General features: G+C 51.7%; 1 protein-coding gene across 1 annotated transcript; it reads left to right on the forward strand.

Annotated features, from left to right (window-relative positions):
* Positions 1-5,957: 5,957 nt before the first annotated feature.
* Ubxn10 (UBX domain protein 10) lies at positions 5,958-12,714 on the forward strand. The gene is made up of 2 exons (XM_057784639.1): positions 5,958-6,049; positions 10,000-12,714. Exon 2 carries the CDS (start codon positions 10,015-10,017, stop codon positions 10,855-10,857), a length of 843 nt encoding a protein of 280 aa, XP_057640622.1. The 5' UTR covers positions 5,958-6,049; positions 10,000-10,014; the 3' UTR covers positions 10,858-12,714.
* The last annotated feature ends 475 nt before the right edge of the window (positions 12,715-13,189 follow it).

Here is a 13,189-nt window from a genome sequence, read left to right on the forward strand (position 1 = left end):
GTCTAGGGTACCGGGGTTCCACCTTCATCTGCCAGTTCAGCTCCTTTTGTGGGAGGAAGTAAAGAAAGAGACCATTTAGGTACAAACCACCAATACAGCCCAGGCATTTGGATGCCTTTAGCACAGGGCAGAACCAATCATGTTTGAATATGACATCCGTCCTGGCACTTTGACCCAGACATAACACATAAGAATGGCTCAATCGTTTGAAAGGGGTGAACACTAATGGTGTCTTTCTCTCTCTGGCAATACTTTCACTCTCTGGGGAAGTCAGCATTCCGTTTTCCCAGGTTTAAATGGCATATACGGTACCCATCATGGAGTAGTTCAGAAAGGCGAATTTATCAGCATCCCCTGCCATCTGCAGTATTTCTGCTTTGATCCCTGGTACCAGAGTTGCAAACTCGCCCCCTCTCAAGCTTGTTTTTTATGGATGGCACATGAGAACCAACGCTCTGTGAATAAAGTCTAACCTTGACAGTGACACAGGTATTACGTCACAAGACCCTCACGTCAGCTTCAGAGTTTCTATCCCCACTTAAGAGATGGGCTGGATTGGGGATGCAGCTCAGCTGTCAGGGTGCTTGCCTAGCACCGCAAAGTTTGATCCAGTCATGGTAGCCTATGCCCATAATCCCAGCACTCAGAAGGTAGAGACAGAAAGATCAGAAGTTTAAAGTCATCCCTGGCTAAATGGAAAGTTTGAAGTCAGCCTGGGATCCATGTGATCCTGCCTCAAGAAAAAAAAAAAAAAGATGAGCTGGGCAGTGGTGGCTCACACCTTTAATCCCAGCATTTGGGAGGCAGAGGCAGATGGATCTCTGTGAGTTCAAGGCCAGCCTGGTCTATAATAGCTAGTTCCAGGACAGGCTCCAAAGCTACGTAGAGAAATCCCACCTCAAAAGCAAACAAATAAACAAAGGGCAGATGGCTAGCTGGCTCGCTGGCTGGCTAGACAGAGGGTAATTGAAGCACAGAGAGAATGAACCAATTTCTTACAGTCCCACAGATGTCAGCTAGCATGGGCTTGCGGTGAGGAGCAGCTGGAATAAGGGAAATGACAAAGATATTTAGAACTAAAACCAAAATCACTCAGAGATGTGTGTAATGAGAAGGAAAGCCTATAAGGGACACTTCCACAGGGCAGTGGAGGAGAATGTGGGTGCCTGTCCCTCCATGGAGTGGTCTCACAATCAGCACACAGCTTTCTTTTGGTTCAAATGCTCTCCCCCAGCCCCAGAAGACATCAGGCTACATCTCCATGAGCTCCAGGAGACATCAGGCTACCTATCCCCCAGCTCCATGAGACATCAGGCTACATTTCCACCAGCCCCATGAGACATCAGGCTACCTCTCCCCCAGCCCCAGGAGACATCAGGCTACATCTGACTGTGACGGCTCTTGGAGAGGGAACAAGAGCTCGGCTGAGCTTTGAGAACTTGGTAGGTCCAAAAAGCCTCAGACAGGTTTTCACTCAGTGGTGAACTTTCCCAGGAAGACTTCAAAATGTAAGTCCTACCACAAGAGCCCTGAGAGAGCCCACCTGGTGGCCTAGACGCTTGGCCTTCTTTGGTATGACTCATGGATGCCGAGAGGCTGGGCCCTGACCAGGCTGGTCCTGGCCAATCATCATTTCAACAGCTGTACAAGTCTTTCTAATGAGGTTCTGTCTCCATGGGAATCTGACCAAACCAGGCCCAGGCTGGAGGTGCAAAGAAAGGACTCACATCTTTTGAAGCAGTAGGTGATGAGACTTCAGATACAAAGGGGCCTGGGATGCATGCCTGGTAATGAAATCCAACGGAAGTACCAACTGTGTGCTTAGCTAATGAGAAGACCCAAGGAAGGTCTAAGGGAGGCTGCCCAGCTGGCTACAGGTAAACAGAGACCAGGCATAGAGCAAGAGCCCCATATGAGCCTTGCCTTCCATCAGCGGTATTGCGCCCAAGCACAGCTGCTGGCTGTGGCATTGCACAAGAGGCAGCAACAGAGGAGGGCAATGAACTCTGAGTCTATGCCAGAGAGCTGGAGCTGTCCCAGTATTTCCTGTCAGTGGATCTGGGCTCCAGGACCCCAAGCTTCCTGTCTGTCAAGTGGGGTCAATGACCTGTGTCTTCTGTGGCGCCAGCAAGGTTCTAGACGCTCCTGGTACGAAAGCACTTGGTCAACATGGGGCCAAGGTGAGTGACAGTTCGATATATTCAGCTTAACAAGACAGGGAATGCCACTGTATGCTTGGATAAGTTCCAGCGAGGTACAGGAAGCAACGAAACCCCGCAGTACTTTGGTGACTCCATTTTATTATCCAGAAACTTCTCTGTGGAAGGTCTCCCAGGAAGCGGATTTCTAAGGTGCTATGCAGAGCAGTGCAGCCTGTTGGCCTTGTTACCAGATTAGATATTTTCTTCTCAAAAGTTACTTGTGCTCTAGAGGTCTAACAGGGTGAAAGTCAACAGAAAACCACTGAAAGATTCTGAAAATCTAAAAGTCACTAGTTCAAAATGGGCCTACAGACTCTCTGGGAACAAACCGGAAAAAAAGAAAATAGACCGCCCACCTTCAGCCAGCTCCGAGGGAGGCCATTTACATTCGAAGCTAGCCTTAGGGTGTCAACTGGTAGCTTGTGAGCCTTTCAATTAGAAGAACCAGATGTAAAATAGTGTCACCATTGTCATCATCCATTTCTCATTTGCCGGGCACCGACGCCCAGCAGGCATTGCGTGGGCTGAGTTTGGGATGGAGGGACAAACAAGTTCCTGCCCCTGGGCAACTTATCACCCACCGGAAGAGTGTCTGGGGGGAGGTGAAAATAAAATACTTCTATGTGCCAGGCACCAATGCCAAGACCTTCAGCGGATTATCTCATTCGCTCTCATTACAATCAGAGTCTTAAAGTATCCGGTCCACAGATGTACAAACTAAAAGACACGCCCAGGGCGTCTCACGGCAAAGTGGTGAAGCCAGGACTGGAACTGATGCTTGGGCTCCCCAGCCTACGAGTCCTATGGCCAGCGGAGCAGGCAGGTCCAGATGAAGTGCCTGGGAGTCTAGCAGTGGGGTGGTAGGTGGGGTACACAGTGGGCTTTGGGGCAGCTGGCTATAAGCTCCCAAACTGCTCTAGTATTCATCAGCAGAAAGCCCTGAACTCAATCGTGCTTTAAAGGTAAAGAAACCCCATGGATAATGCCTGCATGGAGGAGATTCACGGACATCCAAGGAGCTAGCCTGGGAACGGTGCAGGGCGCCATCTTGGGCATGTTATCACAAACCAGAAGGAACTAAAATACTGCACTGGAGGATCGGTGGGGGGGGGGGGATGGTCAGGAAGGGCCTTCATAGAACAGGTGACTTAAGAAGGGGCTTGAAGGATCAAGCAGTCTGGATTCACCTTGTGGGGGGGGGGGCAAATGTGAACCTGGATGTTGGAGAGGAGAAGGTCAAGGGCCTATTTGGGGAAAAAGCTGGCTAGAGCTCAGAAGAGAGCTGGGAGCGGTGGCATGGAACAAAGGAAGATGGGTCCTCTCACTAGCAGACAGGAGAGTGGCCTCAGCCATTTCCTGAGAAACTAGCGAATGTGTGAACATGTTCAGCCCGGGCATCAGAGGGAACATTCTTTGAAGATACCCTCTGGTGTGGGTCAGGAGATAAAGAGAGGGACTAGCTGGCTGCCTCTTCCCACAGGGCTGCATCACACCATGCCGGAGAACAAAGAGTTGTATGTTGTTGAACGTGAAATGGAGCACAGGCAGAGCCAGCATTTCACCATGCCCCAGCAAGGGCACACACACACACCACTCTCGCACACAGTGGGGGAGCCGGGATTGAAATCGACACAATTCTCAGAGGATTGCATAATTCTTAGGTGAAGTTAAAATAGCTGGTGAAGGATCTACTTTAATCTCTTCTGAGTGGGCGCCGGAGGGCTGAAGAGCACTGCCTGGAGACTTCTGACAGCATCATTAACAAGATGTAAGCCGGCGACACCGCACCACAAAACAACCAGCTTCTAAAAGTACCCGCAGTACCTTCCTGGGGCCACGATGCCTCCTGGATATGCAGAGACAGAATTCCCAAAAAGGAGGCCAGCCTAGCCCAGGCCCTCATCCAAGGCCAGGTGTTCCACCAAGGTCAGCAGCTTCCTCTCTGAGATGGGCTTACAGCCCATCACTCAAATGAGCCCTTCCATGCCAGCTCCTAAAATATGTACCACTGGTACCAATCACATTCTATATAATGCCATCCAGCCCATGTCTACTCTCCTACCCTTGGCTCCAAGTATATTGAGTATTATTTATAACAAATAAGTACTATTTATAATTGCAAGTACTACGTATAACTGTCAGCGAACAACATGCCTTTCTGACCCAACCATGAATGTGCTGACAAGGGCTTAGAGTTGTGCTCATATCAAAATTCCATCCCTACACATGCAGGACAAAGCAGGTAGCAAACACGTGGCAGTGACGCCAGGCAATGAATTTGTGGTTCTTGATTGTCTGGTAGTAACTTGTACTGGTCCAGTCACTAAATTACTCTAAGGGCCGCGAGCAGAGTCTGTTAAAGTCCTATCAATGCCGGCTCAGAAGGAAGACTTCATTAGACTGGAGCAAAGACAGGGAGCAACTGGGCAAACGAAGGACCAGGATAGGCTGGGGAAGGATCTTCAAGCCAAGGGTTCAACAGAAGTGTGGGTGTTGAGCCTATGGAGGGTGCGTGGATGCGTGGCCGTGGTCGGGAAACCAGTGGAGCACCACAGGGGCAGTAACAGGGGACAGAGTCAGTCAGAAGTCAACCCTTCTCCAGTCCAATAGACCAGAAGCAAGGAAGCAGCGTGTGTGGGGGGGAGGGGGCTGGGGGGGTGCTGACAGCAGTCAGTGAAAAGGGTTTCCACGCCTTGATTTCAGTTTTTTCCTGCAGAGGCCACAAGACTGTCATTCCAGAGGGAGGAGGGAAAGTGAAAGGTGGGAGGTTTTGCTGGGTGGGGGTGTGGGGGATGTGGGGGGGTGGGGGTGTGGGGGGTGTGGGGGGGGACATGACAAGAAGGCCAGGGAGGGCGGAGGGGCTGACTGACGTTGGGAGACCACACAAGTGCCCTGACGTTCATTTGTGTGACTCGCCATGATATCTTTAGTGCTTGGTGTGGACGAACATTTTACAGCTAAGACTCTATCATATACATAGATGAGTCACAATGACAAAGGCAAGGAGGACTCTTACCAACAGAATGGCGGAGGGAGTGAACCATAGCTTCTGAGAAGGGTAGAGGAAACGCAGACAGGCTGTGGGACTTCAAATCTCAAGGCTGTTGGAAAACACAGTGAAATGGCTGGAGCTGCTGATTGTACAGCGAGGCCCTTAAAGGAGATAAGGGATAGCCGGGTGATGGTGGCACACGCCTCTAATCCCAGCACTCAGCAGGCAGAGGCAGGTGGATTTCTGTGAGTTCGAGGCCAGCCTGATCTACAAGAGCTAGTTCCGGACAGGCTCCAAAGCCACAGAGAAACCCTGTCTCGAAATCGAAATACCAAAAAAAAAAAAAAAAAAAAAAAAAAAAAAAAAAGGAGATAAAGGGTGCTGAGCTGATCACAAAACTCATGACTCATGAGAGTATCCCCAGGGTGGGAATGGGAAGAGGCACTGATAGGGTGGAGCCAAAGACAGACGGTTTTGATGATGGTCGCCACCCCCACCCCAGGGCAGGGTTCCCTTTCCCTTGAACGCACTCTCCCTAGATAGACAATAGTCAGGCCAGGTCAGGAAGAGGAGAGAAGGTGGCAGAGGCCCAGGCTCGGGGCCCTGTGGCCTCCATGGGCGGGGCCACACCAAGGTCCTGCCTCTGAAATCTGTGAACCAGAGACTCTAAGTCCTGCGCTCTCTCTCCGTGTCTAGGCTTGTCCAACTTAGCCAGCGCAGGCCTGTCCAGGCCAGGCAGGTTCCGGCCCCACCGGAAGCACGTGGCCCCCCACCCCTCGGCGGTTGCCACGGAGACGGGGCTGTTTACCAGCTGGTCGCAGCCAGGCACAGGAGGCGGATGGAGCTGAGCTGCGAGGTGAGAGGCCCACTGTGGGTCCCCAGAAAAGTGAGAACCAGGGCCTTTTAAGAGGACTTCCGCAGAGGCAGAGCCAACCTGGCTGGAGCCTGACTCTGCAGCAGCCAAGGAGCCCTCTGGGAGGGGCATATCCGAACCAGTCCCTGGACGCAGATCCAGAGAGAGAAGGGACTCCGGGTCCTGTGCAGAGGCAGGAGCTGGAGGGAGCCTCCCACAGCTCCACGCTCTTTCCCCAAGTCTGCCCTCATGCCCCAACCCTTCCTGCCATTCCCTGACACCCCCGTTCTGCACTTCTTTGCTTCTAGGACTGACCGCCTCTGGAAATAACAGAAGCCTCTCACCTGCCCTTCTATCCTGAGTCAACCCTAGTTCCCTTTGCAAAGCTTCCCTCACTTGGTGGCTTGTGGTTTCCCTCATTCTGATCTCTGGTTTGGAGTAGTGCTGGGAATGGTGTCAATCTTGGCTTTCTTAATCCCCGGGTTGGTTCCTTTACATGGTTTAATTTTGTAAGCCAGTCTGGGGGCTAGGGGGTGGAGGCAGGGTGGGGGGTAGTAACTGATAAGCAGTTTTAAAAGACCAATGCACGTGTGTGAGTCCTGGTGTATGCCAACAGATGGTTTGTAGGTGGTTATATTTTGCAGCTTTCGCCGTAGGTTTAGATTTGGGCTGTGAAGTAGTGTGGTCTGACCCTTTGGTGGCTTGTGGGCACCATGGGAAAACAACAGGAATCTTGCTTTATGTTCGAGTCAATGCCCCTTCTTTCCTGTTTGTGCGGTGATAATCCTAAGGAATGGGCACCTGCCCTCCTGGCAACGTCTTGGAAATGGTGCCCAGTGTTTCGTTTCTGCCTCTTAGCAGGCCTCTGCCTCCTAGCTATTGTGTTTGAGTAAACAGGCCACTTGTCTCCCCTGCTGGCAGTTTGACGGGTGCCTACGCCTAGATCCTGTCAAATCACTTTGTGGTTGAGTGTCTGCCAGACCTAGAGGAGGTGAGATGAGCCAAGCAGGGATTATGCTGTCGTAGAAGCCTGGACCCAGGGCACAGGCAGAGTTTGGGACCCAGGGTGTGACGATAAAGGTTCCACCGATGCAGTTCTCCAAACACCTGTTCCCCACAGCATCCTGCCCTTGCACTGGGTGGGGGTGGGAGCTGGTATTCCCTCCATGGAACAGATGGTCTTGGCACTGGGGAGGAGGCAGTGGGTTCTAAAAGCAGGTTGGATGGAACGGTTTTACCTGAAGGAGGTGTTACTCTCTAAATAGCCACGAGTGGGCTTATAGAATTAGTCATAATTGAGATTTTTTTTTCCTCTCTCTTGAGATAGCTTGCAGTCATGTTATCTTATGACCAGGGTGTCTTGAAATGACACCCCCTGAACATGGTTAATTATATAGAGTACCAAAAGGTATAGCAACTTCACGCACACACTCGAGTTTGACTGTTAAAAATAGCCCAGCAGAGAGCCTGTGAGAACACATGACTTTCCTCATCAAAGTTGTTAGGGAGAGGTTTCTAAGTTACCAAACTTCCTGACAGTAGTCAAGCCTTCCCCAGGCGTGCGTGGGTGTTGGAAGCCAAGCCTGTGATAATCCTGTAGAAGCTGTGGCAAATTAATAGCTGTACCCAAGTGAGGCGCTTACCTTCATCGGCTCGGCTGGACAGCTACGGCTTCCTCCTGCCACTCTGAGCAAGAAACTCATAGGGGAAAAAAATAATCTTCATAGCCGATCAGAAAATAAATGAAACAGACAAGGAGATGGGAAGATATTTCTGAGGCCAAAACTTTTGGCTCAGGAAGAAGTTTCTGGACTGCCTGCTGCCAGCCTGGGCACGGAGGATGGAGAAGGAGAGTGGAGGAAGGTTATGGTTGTGTATAGAATGGGACATCCACAGAGCCGTTTAAACTGTGGGTGGGGGCTGAGGTGATGGCTCAATGGTCAAAGCATCTGCCTGAGGACCAGAATTTGGATCTCCATCTCCATGTGCATGCCTGGTGGGTGTGGCAGCTCACCTATAATTCCAGCCCTGGAAGGCAGGGACAGAGTCCCCGTAGGAATCTAGCAAGACTAGCCATATGGGTGGGGTGGGCTTTGGGTTTGGTTGACAGATCCCGCCTCAGTGAATAAGATGTTAGAGCAATAGAAGATGATTTCCATTGACATTAGCCCCGGGCCTCCTTGTGTGCATGTGTGCTTGTCTACCTCTGTGCCCACAATATGCAGCGCACAAATACACACAGAGAAAATGGGGAAAAACAATTAAAATCTGAAAGGGAAGGGAACCTTGTCTGAGATTTTAAACAGCAGGCTTCCAGGATTACATGGAGGTAGCACCTTTTGGTTCCTCGCGGTTTGGTCCCTTGTGGTCTAGTAGAGAACACACACAGAGAGCAGCAAGGGTCCACTGTTAAGGACTGAGTTATGGGAGGCATTTGGAGGAGGTAAATCTGATATAAAAGCAAGTGTGGCATTGGAAGGAAGTGATTAGCTCAAGAAGTGTCTTGTAATTTTGAGGCCACTGCGTAGGAGGAGGGAACTGACTGACATCAAACTCCTGGCCGTTCTCTGCAGTAGAGAGGGAAGGTTTGGGAGCTGGGGTCTCCCATTGGTTTAAGCCCCGAGTAGGAGGAGAGCCATCACCAATGCCATCAAGGTATGCTCTGAAGCAGGTGTGTGCGTGAACCCGCGGGTCACACGTGTCCAAAGATAGTTATGATTGTGACCTGATAGCCTCCTATGGCGGCCTCAAAAGTTGATCACTCCTGTTGAAGAGCAACAGGCAAAGCTTTGCTATAGAGTAACAGGAAGAAGCATGAGTCAGGCCTACGACCTAAACAAAGCCACACTCGTCCATCTGACCCTGCCCAGGACTGCCTGGTCGCCACAAACTGAAAAGTCAAAATGGACGCTCGCTAGGTCTTCATGTGGAAGCTTGCCGACCCCTTGTTCAGAATCTGAGTGTCCCCTGTGAGTTCTACCCTGTCCTCCCTGCCACCCGACCAAGCTGGGGAGCCACGTTCCACATGACTTGTGCAGAGCCACCAGGCAAGGTGAGGAAAGAGAGTTAGGGCTCAGTGTGGACTGAGAGGGAGGAGGAACGGAGGAAGGCCTGCAGCGTAGGGAGAACGGGGAGTCCAGAGGGCAGTGTGTCTGCGGCACATGATACCAGGGCAGACAGCATCCCTTGTAGACAGAAGTGACTTTCTGTTGTGTGGAGCTGAGTCTGGTGTCCCGTTGCGTGTCCTGACAGGGTTTCCGTCCATCTTTAAGCAAAGGCAGCCAGCCCTAACATCCCAGACTCTGCATCTGAGGTCTGTGCCTGCCACTCCCTGGGGGAGCTTCTCGCCCGAGAGCCATCAAGGACGTGGAGGCTCAGTACGCTCTACCTGATGTAGGAGTTCACCAGGACCCTTCTCGGTCGGGGCCCAGTCGGACTTCACCAGACCGCAGTGCATGCTACTGATTGTGTCGTCATGCTGGCTTTGTGCTGGCGCGGCAGACAACTCAGTTGCTACCGACGCATCTGTGGAAAAAGTTGTCTGACTCGATTCTGTCTTGTCACATGGCTTGTTCCTTCTCAGGGTGGTCTTTTCACTCCCTGGCCCTTCTCCATGAGAGTGAGAGTTAGTCCCCTGCCTTAGTCATTCTATGTCATGTGCCTTATCTTATCATTCCTTGAACATATCTTCAGACTTGTAGATTTCACTCGCTTCTCTCCTCGCTTCAATAATTTAAGTTCCAAGGACTTTGGTTCACTGCTGTGTTCCAAGATCCTGTAATGAATGAGTCATAATCGCTCCCCCTCCTCAGGTGTCAGAAGCCCAGAGAAGGGTCCCATATTCTGGCCCATTGATGCTTACTCTCCGAGTGCACAGTGAATGGCAGAAGAGGGAATCTCAGTATCCCTGGAGCTTAACCCATGGCTTTCCCCGTTTCTGCCTGCTTCCTTAGGGGTCCTGAGAAGCAATGGCCACAGAAGCCCCTGTGAACCTCGCACCACCTGAACGTAGCACCGTGGTCAGTATCTCAGTTGACAGCTTCATCTGTCAGCCCAGCTCCCTCAGGATGCATGTCATCAGGCCCAAGTCTGCCAAGGGCCGGAAGCGGCCAAATCTGCACAGAACACAAGGCAGGGGCGATGGCTCTCCCAGTGTACTGTCGGCTTCACCTCCGCCATGTTCCTCCGGGTCGTCAAGCAGCCAGAAACTAGGGGCCTGTGTACCCACCTCTCCATCTCAGGGAACCCCTGATGAGATGCCGGAGCTGCTGCCACAGGTGCTTGCCGGGGCTACCTCATCTCTCAATAAGTACCCAGTTCTCCCTTCCATCAACAGAAGGAACCTGGAGGATGGGGCTGTGGACACGGTGGCCAGAAAGGCCAGTTCTCTACAGCTGAGTAACGTCCAGGCCCTTTACCAGGAGGAGACCCACACCACTGTAAAGTCAAGCCAAGAAGATTCCAGAACCCAAGTCTGTGCCTTAGAGAAGAAATTCATCATCCGCACCAAGAGACAGAGTTCCTCTAGGGCCTCAAGCATGGAGGAGCCAACAGACCAAGAGCCGAGGCTGCTGCTGGCTATCAGGTCACCCTCAGGCCAAAGGTTCGTGCGCTACTTCAGGCCCAGTGATGACCTACAGACTGTCCTTGCGGTGGCTGAGCAGAAAAACAAAGCCACCTACCAACACTGCAGCATCGAAACGATGGATGTGCCCAGAAGACGTTTCTCTGACCTCACCAAGTCCCTGCAGGAGTGTGGTATCCTCCATAAATCTGTGCTGGGCATCTCCCAAGAGGAGGGGGAGGGGTGACCCTGAGCCCACAGTGCCAGGCTGGGGCCCCAGGCCTTCAAGCACACAGCCTGGTTTCAAGCACCACGTGAGCCCAGTGAAGCTCAGACCCTAAATCTGTGGAGGCAGGGACACGTCTGTATATGGGCTGAGCCCCCTGGGAGGAAACTTCCTCCTTCTAGAAATGTCCCTTCACCACGCACCGGAGCGCCTGCACACGTGCGGCGAAACCTGCGTCTCTCTCGAAGCCAACACTTTGCTTCTCTGTATCTGACATGAGATTGAACTCTTCCCAGAGAGGATTCTAGTCTAGTAAATAACCAGGGTTCCGGAATTATGGAACTGACATTGGTATTTCTTGCAATATCATAAGAAACAGGCTGTTGATCACCTCTGTTTGGAAGCAGCCTCCTTCCTGAGCTGCAGAGCAGAGGTCCCTGGGGATCCCTGTTGGTGTGATGTGATAGCAAAGGGAAGAGCCGTTTGTCACAAACCCCCAACACACACACACACACACACACACAGTTCTGAAACATCCTAGAGCTAGCCTGAATTAACTGCCTCTATAGCCACAGGCTAGCCAAGGCTCCTTTTGAACGGACTGACTAGGTCGGCGCTTGTTGGTAGTGCCTGTCTACAGAATTCTTCCCAAATGGAGGTGAAATGTTCTGTCCTCTGTTGTTTCTAAGACATGACAGCTACAGGTCTGTACAGGTTTGTGCTGACAACCCCTTGGCCTACCCGGGCATAGGTAAATATTTATCCCCAGTCTCAGTGTCTTACCTTCTTCAAACATGGAAGGGCTTTGGCGCAGCATCAGCACATCCTGGGGTCTGATGTCAGGCCCTCCGTAGAAGGAAAGTGGCTCCTTGGGGTTTCTTTCCTGTGCTCCTATTGAGACCACACTATGCAGCTGGCTGACTGGCGTGGAGTGTCCCTGTCCCCCTCAGCCAGAGCTGTCACAAGCACTGTCGAGTCTTATTCCCTGTGGAGATACAGCTTATTTGCCAAAAGTCCTCTCGCATTGCAGGTTCGGCCAGACACCCACAGCTCATCTGCATCCCTTTGTGGCCAAATCCCCAGTTGGGAGTCAGGAATATGGAGACCTTGTGGGTACCTTGTCCCCCTTAGAGCACAGTCACCACAGGCTAGTACCTATCCCCACGCCCTCAGTACACAGACAAGGCAGGGTTTGGGTGTTCTTGGAGCATCCTCGGAACAGGGACATCTTGCCCCTGGACAGCACAAGTGGTTAGAGACGTTCCTTCTGGCGCCCTGCCCCTTGGTGACAGTGACGGTTACCCTGAGCAGGCTGGCTTCTCCTCCCAAAGTCACCTCCAGCGCCACACAGATCACTCTAGACTAGGACATGCCAGTCCATTTGCCAGCTCTCCCATCCTGCCTAGGTTAGTGGCTCCTTGGATGGGAAAGGTCAGCCGAGACCGGCTTCGATGCAGGCGGTCACCTCATATGCTCAATGACCATGGCAGGAGGGGCCGGTGCCTTGCGCTTGGACTCCCCCAGTACAGGTATTTCACTTCCCCGCCAAGTGCACAACTCTGCCTCTGAGCTAGGAGCCTATAAAAATCACACCTACTCTATGGTAAGAATAAAATTCCACCCACCTGCAGCTTGGTGATTCCAAGCTTTGGATTGTGCCAGTGAGAGAAATGTAACAAGCTGGATGGAATTGGAGACTCCTGGCTGTGGGGCTTTGTTGCTGCTATTTGGCTTTGAATTTTGGGGTGGTGGGGAAATAAGGGGAGCATGAAGCATAGGAGTATTTTAGGATCTTTTAGGAGACATGATTAAAGCTAGATTTGAGCCATCACAATAATCTTTTTTCTCTTTTTGAACAAAAGATAATGATATGAACAATAAAAGCTGATTTGTGTGAAACTGTGTGGAGAAACATGTCTTATATTTTAGCCTAAGACCTGAGCCACCAGACAGGAGTGCACAGGGTGGCGTGTGACTCATTTTCAGGTGTCTGCCTGGGCAATCACCTATTCCGCCATTGCAGCCAAGGCTCCCTGTACACAGTCAGATGCCCACTCTGGAGGCCCCATCATAACTGCCTCAGCTTGGAGCCTACCATATAGCTTGGAAAGCATCTCTTTCACCTCTCCCGACTTCTGTGGCATCAGGAACACTCTGGTCTAAGGAGCTCTGCTGGTCAGCATGTTCCCCTTGGTGGCCCGATGTTGTGGTCACAGACCTTACTCTGTGTATCCAACAGTCAACTGAGGGAGCATGAGTAACTCCCAGGAGAACACAACCCTTCTGCCTTCTGAGGTCAGTCCTTGGCTCAGCTGTATCTGTGACAGATCCAGGGTTGTGGGAGGGGCCACAC

The sequence above is a fragment of the Chionomys nivalis genome, chromosome 11 (assembly GCF_950005125.1).
Source record: "Chionomys nivalis chromosome 11, mChiNiv1.1, whole genome shotgun sequence".
NCBI lineage: Eukaryota > Metazoa > Chordata > Mammalia > Rodentia > Cricetidae > Chionomys > Chionomys nivalis.

Bases quoted from the DNA above. Each gene is read 5' to 3' on its own strand.
- Ubxn10 (XM_057784639.1), top strand. From the start codon at position 10,015: ATGGCCACAGAAGCCCCTGTGAACCTCGCACCACCTGAACGTAGCACC.